Source organism: Serinus canaria, chromosome 28 (assembly GCF_022539315.1).
Source record: "Serinus canaria isolate serCan28SL12 chromosome 28, serCan2020, whole genome shotgun sequence".
NCBI classification, from domain to species: domain Eukaryota; kingdom Metazoa; phylum Chordata; class Aves; order Passeriformes; family Fringillidae; genus Serinus; species Serinus canaria.
In genome coordinates this window covers 893,450-910,196 of record NC_066341.1, presented here as the reverse complement: position 1 = coordinate 910,196, position 16,747 = coordinate 893,450, and the positions used below count along the sequence as shown (strand labels likewise).

The 16,747-nt window shown below is 62.1% G+C and overlaps 1 protein-coding gene across 1 annotated transcript; it reads left to right on the top strand.

Annotated features, from left to right (window-relative positions):
• Nucleotides 1–144: 144 nt before the first annotated feature.
• On the top strand, nucleotides 145–8,705 carry ANKRD24 (ankyrin repeat domain 24). The gene is made up of 21 exons (XM_050985937.1): nucleotides 145–180; nucleotides 1,195–1,350; nucleotides 2,357–2,487; nucleotides 2,565–2,653; nucleotides 2,932–2,996; nucleotides 3,323–3,380; nucleotides 3,458–3,528; nucleotides 3,767–3,873; nucleotides 3,947–4,134; nucleotides 4,347–4,375; nucleotides 4,473–4,565; nucleotides 4,752–4,856; nucleotides 4,969–5,013; nucleotides 5,133–5,231; nucleotides 5,328–5,400; nucleotides 5,496–6,391; nucleotides 6,449–6,835; nucleotides 7,082–7,219; nucleotides 7,293–7,358; nucleotides 7,511–7,627; nucleotides 8,598–8,705. The coding sequence occupies exons 1-20, from the start codon at nucleotides 145–147 to the stop codon at nucleotides 7,586–7,588; spliced, it is 2,910 nt and encodes a 969-aa protein (XP_050841894.1). The 3' UTR covers nucleotides 7,589–7,627; nucleotides 8,598–8,705.
• Nucleotides 8,706–16,747: the final 8,042 nt, after the last annotated feature.

Sequence of the window (16,747 nt, the reverse complement as noted above, 5' to 3'; positions counted from 1 at the left end):
CGGCTGCGGGCGCTGCGCTGGGAACGCCAGGACGGGCTGGGAGCGGCGGGATCGGGGCCGCTGGGCTGTCCCCAGGCAGGGACAGAGCCTCTGGAGAGTGGCATCCCCCCCGAGCAGGTGCCGCAGGGCTGAGGCTGAGCCACCATGAAGAGCCTGAAGGCCAAGTTCAAGAAGGCAGATGTGAGTGCCATCCCTGGGGACATGGGGACACAGTGACCTGCCCCAGCATGTCCGTGGGGACACGGGGATCTTCTCCAGGATTTCCATGGGGACACAGGGACCTGCCCTGGGATGTTGACTGGGACATGAGGACCTGGGGATTTCCCCCAGGATGCCCCCAGTGTCACAGGGACACGGGGTGGTCACTCACAACAGGGACAGCAGCCCCATGGAGGTTGGCACTGCCACCCTGGCTGGTGGGATCCGAGCCCCCAGTGCACCCCCAGCGCTCCCAGAGCCATTGCTGGGAGTGGGGCAGAGCAAAGGACAGGGAAGCAGGTGCCAGGTCCCCTCCCTGTCCCCTTCTTGGGGACAAGTGCCGCTTTGCCAGCTGCCACAGCCCGTGGAACCAGCCTGTCGATGCTCCTCAATTATTCAGCAGCAGTCTGGCACGGGGCCGCAGAGGGCACAGGGGGACAGCGCTGTCCCCAGTGCACTGGGAGGGACACAGCTGGGGACATGGGGACACAGCTTGAAGCTCCTCACCTGGAGTCTGGGGGACCATCCTGCTCGGGCTGCTCCGTGCCTCAGTTTCCCCACACTGCCCTGGGAACGTCCCTGAGAGGCTTCTGCCACCGGGAGGTCCTGCTGCCATCGGGACTGCCCGGATAGCGCCTGGGGACCCTCTGTATTTTGGGGTTCCTCTCTGAGGGGTGTTGGGGGGGGCGTGAGGTGCAGGAAGGGGGAATCTACCCCTCCCTTGGCCCCAGGACGGGGGGGGGGGTCCCGGATCCCCCTCCTCGGGGGCCGGGAGGATGCTGAGCCCTGGTTTGGGGGGGCTTTTGAGCACGAGGTGAGACAGCTGCCCCCTCGTAACTGTCCCGCTTTAACTGGGACCAGTTTGGATGCCGGGCCCTGCCTGGGAGCTGCTCCCCGCTCCGTGGCGGGATGCAGGGATGCAGGGATGCGCTGAGGAGGGAGGGAAGGAGGGAGGGCCGGGGGTGGAGGAGGCGGGTCCGGCTCCCACTGCCGCAGCCCCGGCCCCCGCCCGGGCGGCGATGCCGGAGCGCTCCGGGCTCGGGGGTGCCCGTGCTGGCCGGGGCGGGAGGCGGGGGGCGCATGGCGTCCTCCCGCCGCCTCCTGCTCAGCACCATGAAGCAGATCTGCTTTTGTGCCGCCGCCTCCTTCGCGGTACGTCCCGGTCCCCTCCCGGCTCCCCTCCGGTCGCGTCCTGCGGGCTGAGCCGCGTTCCCCCCGCCCCACCTGCACCCCCCATCCCCATCCCCATCCCGGGGTTCTCCCGGGTCCTCCCCATCCCGCTTTGTCCTTGCCTGACCAGGGAGTGGGGGGAGCGGGCACCACCCTCCCAGTTTGCCCATTAACCCTGGGACACTGGTTTGTTCCCTGTCCCTGGTCCCGCTGGGCTGGAGGGGCTCGGGGGGCACCCGGCGGGCACAGGCGGGTTTGGGACAGGTGCCAGCGGCTCCCGAAAGGTGACATCCATTTCCTGCCGCCGCGAGCGCAGCCAGCGCCGCTTTGTCGTCACGGGCTGCGGGGTGAACCCAGGACTTGCAGTCCCTGTCCTGGTCCTGCTGCGGGTCGCTCCTTCGGGACAGGAATGTGCGGGAGCACCGGGAGAGCAAATCCCAACGGGCCGCGGTCCTGTTTCGGGGGGCACCGCGCTGTGCCCCCTTATCCCGGGAGGCTGGAGCATCCCCGGCGATCTGCTCTCGCCGCCAGCTGTGCTCGCCCTGGTTTGATCCCTCCCTCCTCCGGGAGCAAAGCAGGGCTGGGAACGGGATCAGGGGAGAATGGGCAGGGTTGGGGCTCCCATGGGTGCTGGCTGGGTTTAGTCGTGGGATTTCAGGGTGGCAGGGGCAAACCCCGGGGCAGTTGGGCTCACTTCCAAATCCCAGCCTGGCACAGCTAAACTAGGCTGTGTCTGTAAATCCCCTGCTCTGTGAGCTGCAGAGTGGGGGGGGGCTGGAGGGGATTTTCATCCCAATCCATGAACTCTCCATACCCAGGGGTGAGCTCCCAGGAGAGGGGCACAGACACAGCCACCCCCAGGGACAGGGCTGGGTGGAGCACAGCAGGGCTGGGGACAAGGGCAGCCAGGCCAGCCCAGCCCTGCCCGCCCTGGGGACAGCACTGGCACACCTGACACTGTCACAGCCTCCTCTGGGCTCTGTTGCAGAGCCAGGACTGGACCAAGAACGACGAGAAGCTGCTGCAGGCTGTGGACTACAACGATGCCGGGCGGGTCACGTCGCTCCTGCTCCGCAAGGGCCTGGTGCCCACCAAGCTGGACTCGGAGGGCAAATCCGCGTGAGTGCCAGGCCCTGCCCTGGGGACACAGCTGGGGACAGGGGACACGAGTCCCATAGCCCCTGGTCTCGCTGCAGGTTCCACCTGGCTGCCACGCGGGGCAACGTGGACTGCCTGGAAGCAATGCTGGCCCATGGCGTGGATGCCATGACCAAGGACAGCTCGGGTGAGGACATGGCCACCACATGCCCCTGCCTCATGCCATGGGTCACACAGGGCCACTGGTCATCCCCAGGTGTTGAAGCTGAGGGGACAGAGGTGGTGGCCACAACTGGGGGCTGAAATTGTCCCAGTTTCCTAAAGGAGCTCAAGAAGAGCCTGATACGCTCCTGTGGTGTCCCCCTGTTCCAGCAGATCCTGCTTTGTTCCTGTCTCTCTGTCCCCAAGCTGTCCCCTCTGGCACAGCCCTGCTGGCCGTGCTCTGACCTGTTTGTCCCTTCCCAGGTTACACTGCCCTGCACTTGGCCTCCAAGCACGGGCACCCTCAGTGTGTCAGCAAACTGCTGCAGGTACAGGGAGAGGGAGGAGGGACAGAGGGAGGGAGGGAGGTGCTGTGCCAGCAGAATGTCCTCCCTGTCCTTGAACCCCCTTCCCTCACCAGTGCCTTGGCATGGTGGTTCCCAGCTCTGTGTGCTGCTGCCTGGCACAGGGAGCCACAGGGGTCTGTCCCCTGTCCTTCACCACAGTGTGGAGCCAGAAGGGGTTTGTCTGTCTGTCCCACTTCTTCACCACACCACAGAGTCCGTCAGTCCCCTGTCCTTCACTGTGACACAGAGCCACTCGAGCAATCTGTCCCTCTGTCCCCCTCCTCCCATGACCCAGGCTCTCCCCCCAGGCCTCCTGCCCCGTTGACGTGGCTGATGGCAGTGGCCGGACGGCGCTGCACCTGGCGGGTGAGTGGGGACAGTGCCAGCCCTGTCCTGCTCTTGTCCCCATGGGGGCAGTGCTCAGCCTCTGTCCTTGCCTACAGCTGCCAGCGGCTGCATCTCCTGCTCCGAGATCCTCTGTGACTTCAAGGCTCCCTTGAACAGCAAGGACAAGGTGAGGTCCCTCTGCTCCTGGTCCTGCTGTGCCAGGCTGGGGCTGTCCCGAAACGCAGCACAGCTTGGGGTGGGACATGGAAATTGGGGTGGGATGTGGAAATTGGGGTGGGAGGTGGAAATTGGGGTGGGACGTGGAAATTGGGGTGGGATGTGGAAATTGGGGTGATATCAGGAGCAGGTTGCCCCATGGGAGGATCTGAGCCTCCTCTGCTCACCCTCCTGCCTGCGGTGCCCAGGACGGCTCCACGCCGCTGATCCTGGCTGCCAAGATGAGCCACTCGGAGCTGTGCCGGTACCTGCTGCACCGCGGGGCCGCCGTCAACTGCCGGGACCTGCAGGGCAGGTGGGGCTGCGGCGCCGGGGGCCGGGAGCGGCCGCGGGGATTGTCCCCTCACCCGTGCTCTCCCCGTGCCCAGGACAGCCCTGATGCTGGCCTGCGAGAGCGGCAGCGTGGACACCGTGGAGGTGCTGGTCAGCGCCGGTGCCCGCGTGGGCGTGGTGGACGCCACTGGCCACGATGCTGCTCACTACGGGCTGGCCACGGGCAATGCCCTCATCCAGCACCTGCTGCAGGAGGCGGCCCAGCGCCGCTCCTGGGCCAGCGGTGAGGCTGCAGGGCACCCCGGGCTCCCTGTCACCATCACGGGGGGGTGTCATCGGCTGGACAGGGCTGGCAGAGGCTGTGGGGATGTGTCCCCTTTTTCTGGGTGTTTGGGGCTGCCTTTGCTTGTGCTGTCCCCAGCTGAAGTGCCTCTGCTCTGAGCTCTGAGCCCCTAAATCTCCCCAATTTCTCTTCCCTCTTGCTCTGCCGCACAGAAGAGGAGTCAACTGAGCAGGCGTCGCAGGTGAGGGGCTGGTGGCTGTCCCTGGAGGGTCCCCTGGCTCAGGAAGGAGGGAGGGCACTGTGGGTGTGACGTCCCCTCTGCCCTGGGGTGTCCACAGACGTCTTCGCCCAGCCAGTCATCTGTCAGGGAGAAGAGCAGCACTCCGAGGAAGAGGAAGGCCCCTCTGCCTCCCCTGGGCACGCCCAGCCAGGTGATAAATGTGTCCCCAGATCCTCACCTGCCCTGGCAGGTGCAGAGCAGCCCAAAACACCTCGGTGAGGGCTCCCCTCATAGGGGGGTTGGTGCCAAAAAGCCCTCTCGGGCACACAGTGGGATTTTTGGGGTTTCCTGTGCCTCAGTGGAAGCTGGGCTCAATGCTTTCTGTGATTCCCTGCAGGAGGACCGGGACGCCTATGAGGAGATCGTGCGGCTGCGGCAGGAGAGGGCCCAGTTCCTGCAGAAGATCCGGGGCTTGGAGCAGCAGGAGAAGCAGAGACGGGAGGTACTGGCTGCAGGGTCTTGGGGACATGCCACCATGTCCCCAGGGAGCAGAGGGGACAGGGGAGATGGGGACAGCACTCATCCCTCTCTGTTCTCTCCCTGGGTCCTGCCAGCGGGCAGAGCTGGATGAGGCCTCCCTGCGCTCCATGGAGAAACAGGTGAGGCCAGGGAAGAGCCTGGAGGTGACCTCAGCTCTCCAAGGGGTCCCAGTGCTGGGAATGCCACCAGGACTCTGCCAGGAGCCAAAGGGACCCTATTTCCATGTCCTGCCCTGCAGATCCAGGAGCTGCAGGAGCGGCTGGTGACACGGGATGGGGAGAAGGAGAAGCTGGGCAAGGAGGTGGAGGCTCTGCGGAGCCGCCTATCCTCGATGGAGGTGGGTGTGGGCAGGACATAGCTGGCAGTGCCTGGGACACAGCTGGCAGTGCCCAGGGCTGGGGACAGAGGCGTCACCTCCACCCTGCTACCCCAGAATGAGAAGGAGAACACAAGCTATGACATTGAGACTCTGCAGGATGAGGAGGGAGACCCACTTGAGTTCCCAGGTAGGTCTTGCCAGCCTCCCAATGACACCTTGGGGAGGTAGCACTGGGCAGTGGGGGCACAGGTGGGCACAGCCCCAGGTCCCTGTGCCCTGCAGGAGCAGAGATGCTGCTCTCCAAGAAGACACTGAGCCCCTCGGCCGAGGAACTGCTGGCCACGCTCCAGGGGCAGGTGCAGTCCCTGACCGTGCAGAACAAGGAGCTGAGGGAGAAAATCCAGGCACGTCCCCCTCTGTCTGTCTGTCCCTCTGTTCCTTGTCCCCTGGCCCACGGTGGCCTCACGGTCTCTCGGCAGGTGCTGGAGAACTACGAGCGGGACGAGAGCAGCCCCCCTGCCCCGGGGGACATGGTGCCCGCCAGTCTGTACCAGGCTCTGCAGCGGGAGCTGGAGCGGCTGCGGGCGCAGGGCAGGGAGGCCACGGCACGGGCTGGAGGGGACGGGCAGCGCGTGGCCTCAGAGCCCAGCCCGGAGGGATCCGCGGGGCCACGTCCCACCGAGGAGCCAGCCTGGGCCTGGGGCGAGTGCAAGGCGGCGCTGGGTGAGCTGGGGGTGCAGACATCCTCCTCCTCCTCACCCTCCGGCGAGCGGGAGCCAGGTGCTGAGCTGGCGGAGGCACGGGCGGCCCTGAAGCGGGCACAGACCGAGCTGGAGGAGCGGGAGCGGCGGCTGAAGGAGCTGCAGGCCCGGCTGGAGGCTGCGGAGGCCGCGGCCTCGGCGGGAGCCTCTGTGGAGGAGGCGTCGCGGGAGAAGGAAGCGCTGCTGGAGCGCTGCGGGCGCGCCGAGGCTGAGGCGGAGGCGCTGCGGCGGGAGCTGGAGGCGAGGCCGCGGGACACACCGAGAGCTCCGGAGCCGGCGCGGCAGCAGGCGCAGGCCGAGGCGCAGCTGGCAGAGCTCCGGGCCGCGCTGGCGCGCAGGGAGGCCGAGCTGGGCGCGCTGAGGGATCGGCTGCGGCAGCACGAGGAGGAGGCCCCGGCGTGGCCGCAGCGGGCGCGGGCCGAGGGCTGGGTGCCCCGGGAAGAGCACGCCCGAGGCACAGCGGCGCTGCAGGAGCAGACGCGGGCCCTGCGGGAGCGCCTGGCACAGCTGGAGGCCACGGCCGACACCAAGGCCCGCGAGGCCGCCCGGCTGCAGGCGGAGCTGGCGGCGGCCGTGCCGCGGGCGCAGCACGAGGCGGCCGAGGCCGGGCTGCGGGCGGAGGCGGCGGCGCTGGCGCAGCGGCTGCGGGAGCTGGAGCGGCGGCACGAGAAGACGTGCGAGGAGGTGTTCCGCGTGCAGCGGCAGGCGCTGTTCATGAAGAGCGAGAGGCAGGCGGCCGAGGACAGGCTGGGTGCCGCGCAGAAGCAGCTGGAGCAGGCCCAGGACGAGGCGCGGCGGCTGCGGGAGCTCCACGGACACGCCGAGGACGCAGCACGGCTGGTCAGGGAGAGGGACAGGAAGGTAGGGGATGGGAAATCATGAGGGGCTGCTCGGATGGGAATGGTGGCTTTGTACACCTGGAGTCACTGAAGGTGACTGCGTTGGAAGGGACCTTAAAGCTCATCCCATTCCACCGCCTGCCATGGGCAAGGACACCTGCCACTACCCCAGGGTGCTCCAAGTCCTGTCCAGCCTGGCCTTGGACGCTGCCAGGGATGGGGCAGCCACAGCTTCTCTGGGTAACCTGTAACCCCTGTGCCCCTGCAGATCACGGAGCTCTCCAAAGAGGTTTTCAGGCTGAAGGAAGCCCTGAACGCCCTCCCTGAGTCAGGGGAGCCCCCCCAATCCCCACCCAACACGGCCGCGCTCCAGGCGCGGATCCGGGTGCTGGAGGAGAAGCTGGAGGTGGGTCACCTGGGGGGTTCGGGGCTCCCCCGAGCCCCCAGCCCGGTGGCCAAACCCCCTCCCTGTGCTGCAGGAGACAGAGACGAGGCACAGCAAGGTGGTGACACTCTACCGGAGCCACCTGCTCTATGCTGTGCAGGTGAGCTGGGGACAGCTGGGGACACTGGGGTGGGGGCTGGGCCATCCACAGGAGGCAACAGAGGGGTGAGCCGGGTGCCAGCCCAGGGACATGCACGGAGCCTCCCTGATGTCCCCAGTCCAATGTGCCCACCAATGTCCCCTCCACCCCAGGGCCACATGGACGAGGACGTGCAGAGACTCCTGTGCCAGATCCTGAGGATGCAGCGGCTGCAGGAGCAGGGCAGATGAGCCCCTGCCAGCACGGGTGGCACAGGGACGGGTGGACAGGTCTGTCACAGCACCCTGTGTGTTCCTTTGCTTGTCCGGGCACCCAGCCCACCCCCAGCACAGCAGCAATAAAGTTATTTATAGTCACACTAATGGGGTGGCTCCTCTCTGGGGGCACCAGGGTGGGCACAGGGGGCTGTGGGGACCTGGGCATAGAAGGGGATTGGTGCCAGCATCTCCAGCCCTGCCATCCCTTGAGGGGAATGGTGACCATGAAGGAAGGGAGTGGTGGCAGAGGAGAGGTGGGAACCCTCTTGGCCAGGGCTGGATCCCTCTCCCAGGGGCGCGGGGTGTGGGTGGCAGCACGCTGGGAAGCGGCTCCGTCCCCACGGGAACGGCACTTCCTGCGAGGAAATGGGCTGGGAAGCGCCGGGATCCGGCAGGAACACTGCAGTCCCAGCTGGCCCTGCTGCGGTGAGAGTTTGGGGCACTGGGGTCCCCACGGGCAGAGCAGGGGGTGTTGGAGGTCTGGGGTGACCCCACAGCGCCGGGTTTGGGGCACCCCCAAATCCAGGGATAGCAGAGCGTGTCCCCTCTGGGGGTGAGCCAGCCCATGGCTGTGGTGGGAGGTGACAAGGGCAGGACCTGTCCTTGTAGTGCTGGGCTTGGGGAAAGCAGGGAGCTCAGCTCGCCCCCAGACCGGGATTTGGGGGTCTCTGTGAGGGACAGTCCTGCCCTGGGTGGAGGTGGGGACAAACCCCTGAGTCCAGGTGTGGGACTGCAGGGATGGCTGCACGTCCCCCTGGGGAACCATAGGAATAGTGGGAATTTTCACCCCTTCTCTTTCCTGGCTGTAGGGTCTGACCCCTTTGGAACCCATCCCTCTGCAGGGTGTGTGGCAGGGCTGGGGGGGAAACTGAGGCACAGCAGTGTGGGGTTGCTCCAGGGTGATGTCCCTGGCCCCTTGGGGACATGTGGTGTCTGAGCTGTCCCCAGTGCTGGGGTTTGACCGTCCTGCCTGTCCCCACAGGTGCCTGGGCAGCCCTGCTGAGTCTCCTGCCATGAGGTGGCTTTGGGTCGTGGCTTTGGTGGCACCTGCCTACACTGTCCCCTACAATGGCACAGCAGGGAGCACTGGGGATGGGGACAACAGGGACAGAGGTAGGGGGGACTGGGGGGAGTAGGATGGAGGCTGGGGGGATCTGGGGATCCAGCAGGACTGGGCAGACTGGGAGCACTGGGGGTGGAGATGGAGGGAGCAGGGATGGAGGGGATTTGGGACAGTGAGGGGACAGGGGACAATGAGAGGGTCTCTATGGAGAGAAGTGTGGGGACACTGGAGGGACTGGGGACGTTGGGGTACAGAAGATGGGCATGGAGGGATTGATGATGTATGGGGATCTGGGGACATGGGGGGACCAGGGACAGAGGTGGGGGTCTGGGGACACTGGGAATGGCACTGGGGGGCCCAGGGAGGCCAAGACCTTTCCTGATGCAGTGTCCCTGCCCCTGCCATGTCCCCATGTGTCCCCCAGGCCCCTGCACCCCTCAGCATGGCTCCCTGGGCACTGAGGTGCTGCTGCTGTGCCCGGGGGGTGCGGCCGAGTGGCGCCGGGGGGACACTGTCCTGGGCACATCCCCAGCCCCCGGGCTGGCCCTGCCCAACGCCAGCCTGGCCCACGAGGGCCACTACAGCTGCCACCACCCTGTCACTGGAGAGACCTGGGCCACCATCTGCCTGCGGCTGGGCTGTGAGTGCCCCCCCACCCCTGCTGTGACCCTGCTGCTGGCCGGGGGTCCCTGGGGGTGCTGGCAGTGGGTGACCTCTGTCCCCTGTCCCCTGTCCCAGACCCACCCCCGCCACCGGCCATCGAGTGCTGGGCCACCAGCTACCCCCAGGCTGTGAACTGCTCCTGGGGGCTGAGCCCCGAGCCCCTGCTGGACACCGACTTTGTGGCCACCTGGAGGTGAGTGGGGGTCCCCAAAGCCTCTCCCTGTGTCACCCAGCCCTTGGCAGCTGTCCCTGTGTCCCCAGGCACGGCACAGACACAGGTGAGTGCACCCTCACGGGCCCGCGGAGCTGCTCCTTCGGGGACCTGCAGGTGTTTTCCCTCACTCCCTACGAGCTCAACGTGACAGCCCGGAACCCCCTGGGAGCCGCCTCTGGAGCACTGCCCTTCCTCCTGGAGAACATCAGTGAGTGCTGCGGGATGGGGGACACTCCTGTCTCCCCCTTTGGGGCTCTCCCCTGCTTGGGATGTGGGATCATCAGTGCCACGTTTGCTGGGGCTCAGACTGTCCCTGCACAGCTCACAGGGGGACGTGAGGGTCCCGTCCCCAACAATCCCACGCTGGATCCCGCAGCCACGACATCCCCCCTTCATCTAAAAATGAAGGAAAGTGACTTTTTCCATGTAGTGGTGGGACAAGAGGGTTGGTTTTAATCTAAAGGAGGATTTAGATGGGATACTGGAAAAAATTCTTGGCTGTGAGGGTGGTGAGGCCCTGGAATGGAATTGCCAGAGAAGCTGTGGCTGGCCCTGAATACCTGGGACTGTCCAAGGCCAGGCTGGATGGGGGCTTGGAGCAACCCAGGATAGTGGAAGGTGTCCCTGGTGGGATGAGATGATCCTCAATGTCCCTTCCCACCCAAACCATCCTGGAATTCTCTCATTCCTTGTCTCCCCAGTAAAGCCAGACCCCCCCGAGGCCCTGCGGGTCTCCCCCATCCCTGGGGAGCCCCAGAAGCTGCTGCTGGAGTGGAGCCCTCCATCATCCTGGCCATTCCCGGAGTATTTCCCGCTCCACTACCGCATCCGCTACTCCCGGGACAACGACTCCGTCCCCACCACGGTACTGCCGCCCCCCTGGGTAAACTGAGGCACAGCTGTGCCTGTGCCTGGCATGTCCCTGACCCCGCTGTCCCCAGGTGGGGCCGTATGAGCTGACATCCCACACCCTGACGGACCTGGAGCCCGGCAGCCTCCACCATATCCAGGTGGCCGCCAAGGACATCACGGATTCCGGGGAATTCAGCGCCTGGAGCCCACCGGCCTCGGGGACACCCTGGGTGGGGCTGTGACAGCCAGGCAGGGCCGCTGTCCCCATCCCAGGCCTGCTCCCGTCCCTTGTCTCATGCTAGCAGCGCGGAGCAACCAGTGCTGTAAGGAATGGGCAATAAAAGGGCTTGAGACCCCATCTGTGTTCTAACTGGGGGGCTTGTGATGGCTGAGCTGCCCCTGGGTCCGTCCTTCACTGCCCTCAGGGTCAACCCCTTTGCTGTTCCAGAACAATCCCTTTGTTTTGCTGCGTTTGACCATTTTTGGCCCTTGGGGTCGCTCTCTTTCCGGCCCCAGGACCGTCCCTTCGCCCTCCGCCCCACCCCGGCCCTCAGCGCCCACCGGGGCGGGGCTGTCACGCACACGGCGGGCTTGAGGGGTGGGCGGCCATGGCGGACGTGGGCTGAGGGGGGAGCGCAGAGCGCAGTGATTAACGAGGGGCGCCTGCTCCCTGCGCGGCGTTCCCCGCACTGAGGCGACCGCTGACCGGAGCCCCGGGGCTCACAAGCCTCACACCGGACTCCCGGAGGCTTCTAGACCTCACACCGGAGCCCCGTGTCCGTTACAGACCCCCCCCCACGCCGTGCCCTCAGATGGTCCCGCCCGTCGCTGCCTTCCCGCGCTCCACCCGGGGAGGAGACACCATGCGCGTGCGCAAGGGGGCTCGCGGGCGGTGGCGCCCCCTCCTGGTCCCGGCGCGGCCCGCCGTTCGCAGCCCCTGCGCGCGGGGCCGGGAGACCCCGGGGGTCAGTCCCTGAGGGCAGGGCCGATGGCGGGAAGTGGGGGCAGACATGGAATGGTTTTGGTGGGAAAGGGATCCTAAAGATCGTCCTGGGCCACCCCTGCTGTGGGCACGGACCCCTTCCACTGTGCAGAGACACATTTCCCAGGCTGCTCCAAGCCCCGTCCAACCTGGCCTCGGACACTTCCAGGGATCCAGGGCCAGCCACAGCTTCTCGGGCCTGCCCACCCTCACAGGGAGGAATTCCTTCCCAGTATTGCATCTCTTAGATTTGATGGGGACCTGGGCAGAGATCTGCCACCTTCCAGAGAGCACCGAGCCCTTTGCCAAGTTTTGCCAGGCTTTGTGCCCTCCAGATTTTCCTCCCTGAGCTCTCCTGGGCTCTGGAAGGACTTTGTGTCCTCACAGGTGGTTTTGGAAAAAGGGCTGGTTCATCCCATCCTGTGAAGTTCCACCTCGCTCCAGCTGATGGCACAATTGGGAGCGTGTGGAGCCGAGGTTTTTCCCAGGAAGACAGACAGCCTGTTGGACGAGATCCCAGTTTTCCATCTCGGGTATCCCAGACGGAGCAGCCTCACACCCGGCCAGTGCTCCTCGTTCCCACCAGGAATGAGAGCAGGGAAGAGCCTGGTTCTTATAAAATGAGAAAATAAATATAAGTCACCGGGTCAGGGATGGGGCTGGAGTTATCTGCGGGATGAGCGGCCGGCACTTGGAGGCTCCAAAGGATTTCCAGCCCCAGGAATCGGCTCCCACCAGCAGGAGTTAATGGGATGTCAGTCCACGGGAGAGCTTCCTTCCATGGGACATGTGGGATGGAGGCAACGATCCCTGCAGGCTTCCAGCTCCTCCTGTGTCTGCCTTACAGCTGTGTAACCTTCCAAACACACAGCAAAGGGAAAATCCCTGGGAAAGTGGCGGCTGCCTTCGGCCTCACGCTGGCATTCGGCTCTGGTGTGTCCATTCCGTGGTCCCAAACCAGCTGGCTGGCACACCTGGGCTGTCCTGGGGTGATCCTGTAACCCAAACAGCCTCGGGGGTGTCTGGAGTGAAATGGGGGGTCTGGGATCGGCCCTTTGGAGCAGCTGCTGGCTCGGGAATGCAGCTTTACAAGGCAAAAATGGATTTACATGAGGGGACAAATTTCCCCTCCTGGTTGTCTCCGTAGTTTGTGGATTTTGCTGTGTGAGCAAGAAAAAACAATAAATTATACTGCTTATTTCAGGGAGGCAGAATTGCTTAACACTTAAAACCAAGACCAATTATTTTTTCTTCCTGGCTCCATCTCATCACATCTGACCTTAGGAAGGACGTCAGCTCTCCTGCAAAATTCCCATTTTTTGGGGTGACAAAATTCACTAAACCCTCCCAGGGAGTGGAACTGGCTGATATTAAAAAAGGTGTTTAAGCTTTTTGTTGGTTCAGATTTTCCTATAGCTGCTGCTGCACCACCAGGTTTGCACTGTAAAATCAGTTTAAAGCAGCAGAAATTCCTCATTCTTTCTAAAACATGGTGGCAGATTCCTCAGAGCTCTTCCAGGCTGATTCCTGTGTCATTTGTGTTTGTTTTGTCCTTTTGATTTTGGGTTCTGATTCCAAAATGGCCTTGGCAGGACAGGTTTAGTTGGTGCCTGGCAGCTCTCAGATCTCACAGATGTTTCTCCATCGTTTATGCTCAGATTCTGGGGCTGTCGTGGTAACCAAAAGACACCACTTTTGATTAATTTATTTCCTTATTAATTTGTATCTCCAGGACAAGATGGGAGCTCTCTGGGAACACGGGAACAGACACAACTACACCCCAAATCCCCTCAGCCAAGGAAACCCTGGAGCAGTGTCACGAGAGCCTTTCCAGCCGGTATCCCTGATCCCTGGGCAGGCTGGGAAGGGAATCTCTGACAGCACAGGAGCTTTTTTTACTCCTGTAATGTGACTTCCCTGGGTTTCCTGTGCCAGCAGCGCAGGGCTGTGTAAGTCAAGCCATGATTTGAGAAGAAAGGAGCCTGCACACCCTGACTTTCATGGGTGGAGAGCTTGGCAATCCTCCAGCCCAGGGCTTTGGCCAGCCCAGGGCTTTGGCCTCCCTGCTGGGGAGCTGCCCCTGAAACCTCCTCTGTGTCTTCTTGCACCTTCCCAAGGCTCCTGGTTTTAGTCTGGGGCTTGTTCTACCTCAGCACTGGTAAATTCACAATTACAGAGCTCCCGAGTGGCCCCTCCGTGCCAGGCAAAGGGGCTCTGCTGCTTCCTGACGCTGCCCCTTCTCTCCTTGCCTTTTACAGCCCCTCCAAGTGCAGTAAAACTGCTGATTCCCATTTAAGGGATAATGCTGGGCACTAACAAGCTCACCTCCCTTTTAAAAGCCAGGGCTGCTCTCAGGAGATCTAATTTGGGAGCACGTGGAAGGCCAGGGTGTCCTCCAGGGCTCCGGGCTGGGAGCTGCTCCGTGAGGAGCTCCAGCCTGCTTGGCTGCCAGAGCCTGGAGTATTTTTATCCATATCCAAGCTGCCAGAGGCTCCCGGCCCCACCTGAGCGTAGTGCAGGACAGACTCACCTCTGCAGCAGGCCTTGGTTCTCCCAGGGACTGGCAGCAAGATTCCGTGGCAATTCCCACTTGTCCTTTGCCGTGGGCTTGAGCTCCCACCTGCTTTCCCAAAGGTTTTGGGAGAGGATGGCAGAGCTCTCCAGAGCTCATCCCATGATGTCAAACTGACCAGCAGAGACAAGGATGAATTCACGAGAGCAGAGCAGAAAGATTCTGTTGAAATACAAAGGGAAAAGGCCTCATTTCCAATGTGTGTTTGGATGTGGGGAGGTGTTTCTCTGACATAGAGAAATCAATATTGGAGAGGGACTTTGGACAAGGGCCTGGAGTGCCAGGACACAGGGAATGGCTTCACACTGCCAGAAGGCAGGGATGGATGGGATATTGGGATGGAATTCCTCTCTTTGAGGGTGGGCAGGCCCTGGTGCAGGGTGCCCAGAGAAGCTGTGGCTGCCCCTGGATCCCTGGAAAGTGTCCAAGGCCAGGCTGGACAGGGCTTGGTGTCACCTGGGATTGGGGAAGGTGTCCCTGTCCATGGCAGGGGTGGCACCGGATGGGATTTAAGGTCCCTTCTAATCCAAAGCATCCGGGGATTCTTGATTCTATAAACCTGTGTTCCTAACAAGGACAGAACCCCCCAAAGTCAGAGCCCCCCAGGATGGTGACATCCAGCCCCAGGAATGCCATGGTGATGGGAGTGACAGGAAATGAATGGGGTCCTGGGTGTCCAGAGACGAGCAGGAGACATGAAAGCAGCCAGCTTCACCCTGGTCAATATGGTCTGCTTTAAACTCTGTTTTTACTTCAGATTTGGGCTGCCAATAACTCCTTCAAACAATGATCTAATGCCTGTGTGAATGTTTGTAAAACCTCACTGCTCTGGCAGGTTGAGCTCTTGCCAAGAAACAATCACATGTAATTAGGGAGAAGGAGTTGGAATCTCCTGGCCTTGCAGTGCAGCACATTTTCCAGTTGTGTTTGTCCCATTTGGACCATCTCATTCCTGGGGTGTGCTCCGAGCTGGGCTTTGTGGGACACACTCCTGTCCCCAAGGGAATCCTGGTGGGAAGCTCTGCCAGAAATCTGCTGGAAAACACGAGGCACCTGTGCTGGGCAGGGTGGCAGGGTGACAAGGACAGAACCTGGCACGGGCAGAGCCACAAATGGGATTTTGGGTGCTCAGTTCTCTCCACTTTTCCCACTCTGCAGGAGATTCCTGAGGAGGCTTTTCAGGCATGTTGAGTCTTGAATGGGAACCGGGAGCTCGGAGAAGCTCCGAGAGTTTGAGGGGCACCTGGAAAAACCCTTTCCTGGAGAAGAGGGACAGCCCCAGTCTGCTGTGGGACTGGAGAAGTTCAGCTGCTCAAAGAACCCTGGAATAGTTGGGATTGGCAGGAATCTTTAAAGGACTTTAGTGCAGCCCCTGTTAAATGGTTGCTGCTCGCACAATGAGAAGGTCCCAGTGGGAAGTTAGAGCCTGTCCAGGACAGTGGATCCCAGGAAAAGGAATGAGTCTAAACCTCAGTCCCCTCTTTCTCACTGGGCACCTGAGGCCCCAAAGGACATTTCCAAGGAAGGTGGGTGTTTTGACATGGAAAGTTTGATGAGAAAACTCTTCTTGAAATTCCTGGAACATCCTGAAATTCCCTTCACTCCCTTTTCCAGTTCTGGAGAACCAGGCCTGTTGTGTGGTTCCTGGGGTGTTGTCCTGAAACAACAGGAGGTCAGGGACACACAGGTCAGGTCCTGTGGGACAAGGAGCTGTTATTTATGGAAGGAATTTTTTCCTGCATGTGAGAGAGGAGAGGTGCATTCTGCTCTCCATTGGAGTTTGAAATCCTAAAATCCAGCCAAGAGTCATCACATAAACTCGTGCTGAAGAACCTGACCTAGTTGGAATAATTGGAGGTAATTGTCAGCTCTTTCCAGATGACAAAACCCTTAATCACCAGCAGATGCTCAGCCAGCCTCACAAAAAAGGCTTGTAACCCGGGGTGAATGGGGAGGAATTGCTGTCCCAGAGGCACCAGCTTTCAGGAATGGGCAGGAATCTTCCTTAGGGGTTTTTCCAATACATGCTCAGACTGGGGCGGTGGTTTGTGCTCATGGCCTGGGCATCTCTGCAGAAACCTGGAATTGTGCCACCAGCACACAGCTGAGTGACTCTGGAATATCCGGGAACAATCGGAGATGGAGCAACTCCGAAATGAGGAGCTGCAAGGTCGGGCTGCTCCATGGGTTCCTGTCCCAGATCCTTGGATCCAGACTCTCAGATCCCTGAGGTAGCCTGGGGTTTCCTAAAGCTTGGGATGAGTTGGATGTGAGGTGGCTGCGCTCCCACAAAGCTGCAGGAGTTGCCTTGGGTTTCACCTGGGAGTTTCCTGCAAGTCAGCAAAGCCCTGAAGAGAGGAGATGGGATCTGATGGGGGTGAGGGTGCTGATGGAAGACAGGGATACCTGGCACTGCCTGGAATATCCCAGTCCCAGCTGATCTCCTGGGGGGTGTGGAGACACTGCACAAGTAGAAACGGTCCTTGTAGAAGGATCTGTCCCCACCAGACAATTAACCTGGATTGCTAATTAGCCACGGAATTGTAGAACCATGGGATGTCCTGAGCTGGGAGGGATCCACAAGGATCAGAGTCCAGCTCCTGGCCCTGCACAGACACCCCAACAATCCCACCCTGTGCCTCAGGCATTGTCCAAACACTCCTGGAGCTCTGGCAGCCTGAATGTGACCATTCCCTGGCCAGAGCACTTGCAAATTCCAGGAACCAGGGTTTGCAGAGGTGTTTTTCCTTGTACAATGAGATGGCAAAAGCATAGGAAAACTGGGA

Coding starts and splice junctions, on each gene's coding strand:
- ANKRD24 (XM_050985937.1), top strand. CDS start 145: ATGAAGAGCCTGAAGGCCAAGTTCAAGAAGGCAGAT. Junction 181..1,194: donor CCAAGTTCAAGAAGGCAGAT/GTGAGTGCCATC, acceptor CCACTGCCGCAG/CCCCGGCCCCCGCCCGGGCG. Junction 4,376..4,472: donor CAACTGAGCAGGCGTCGCAG/GTGAGGGGCTGG, acceptor GGGTGTCCACAG/ACGTCTTCGCCCAGCCAGTC.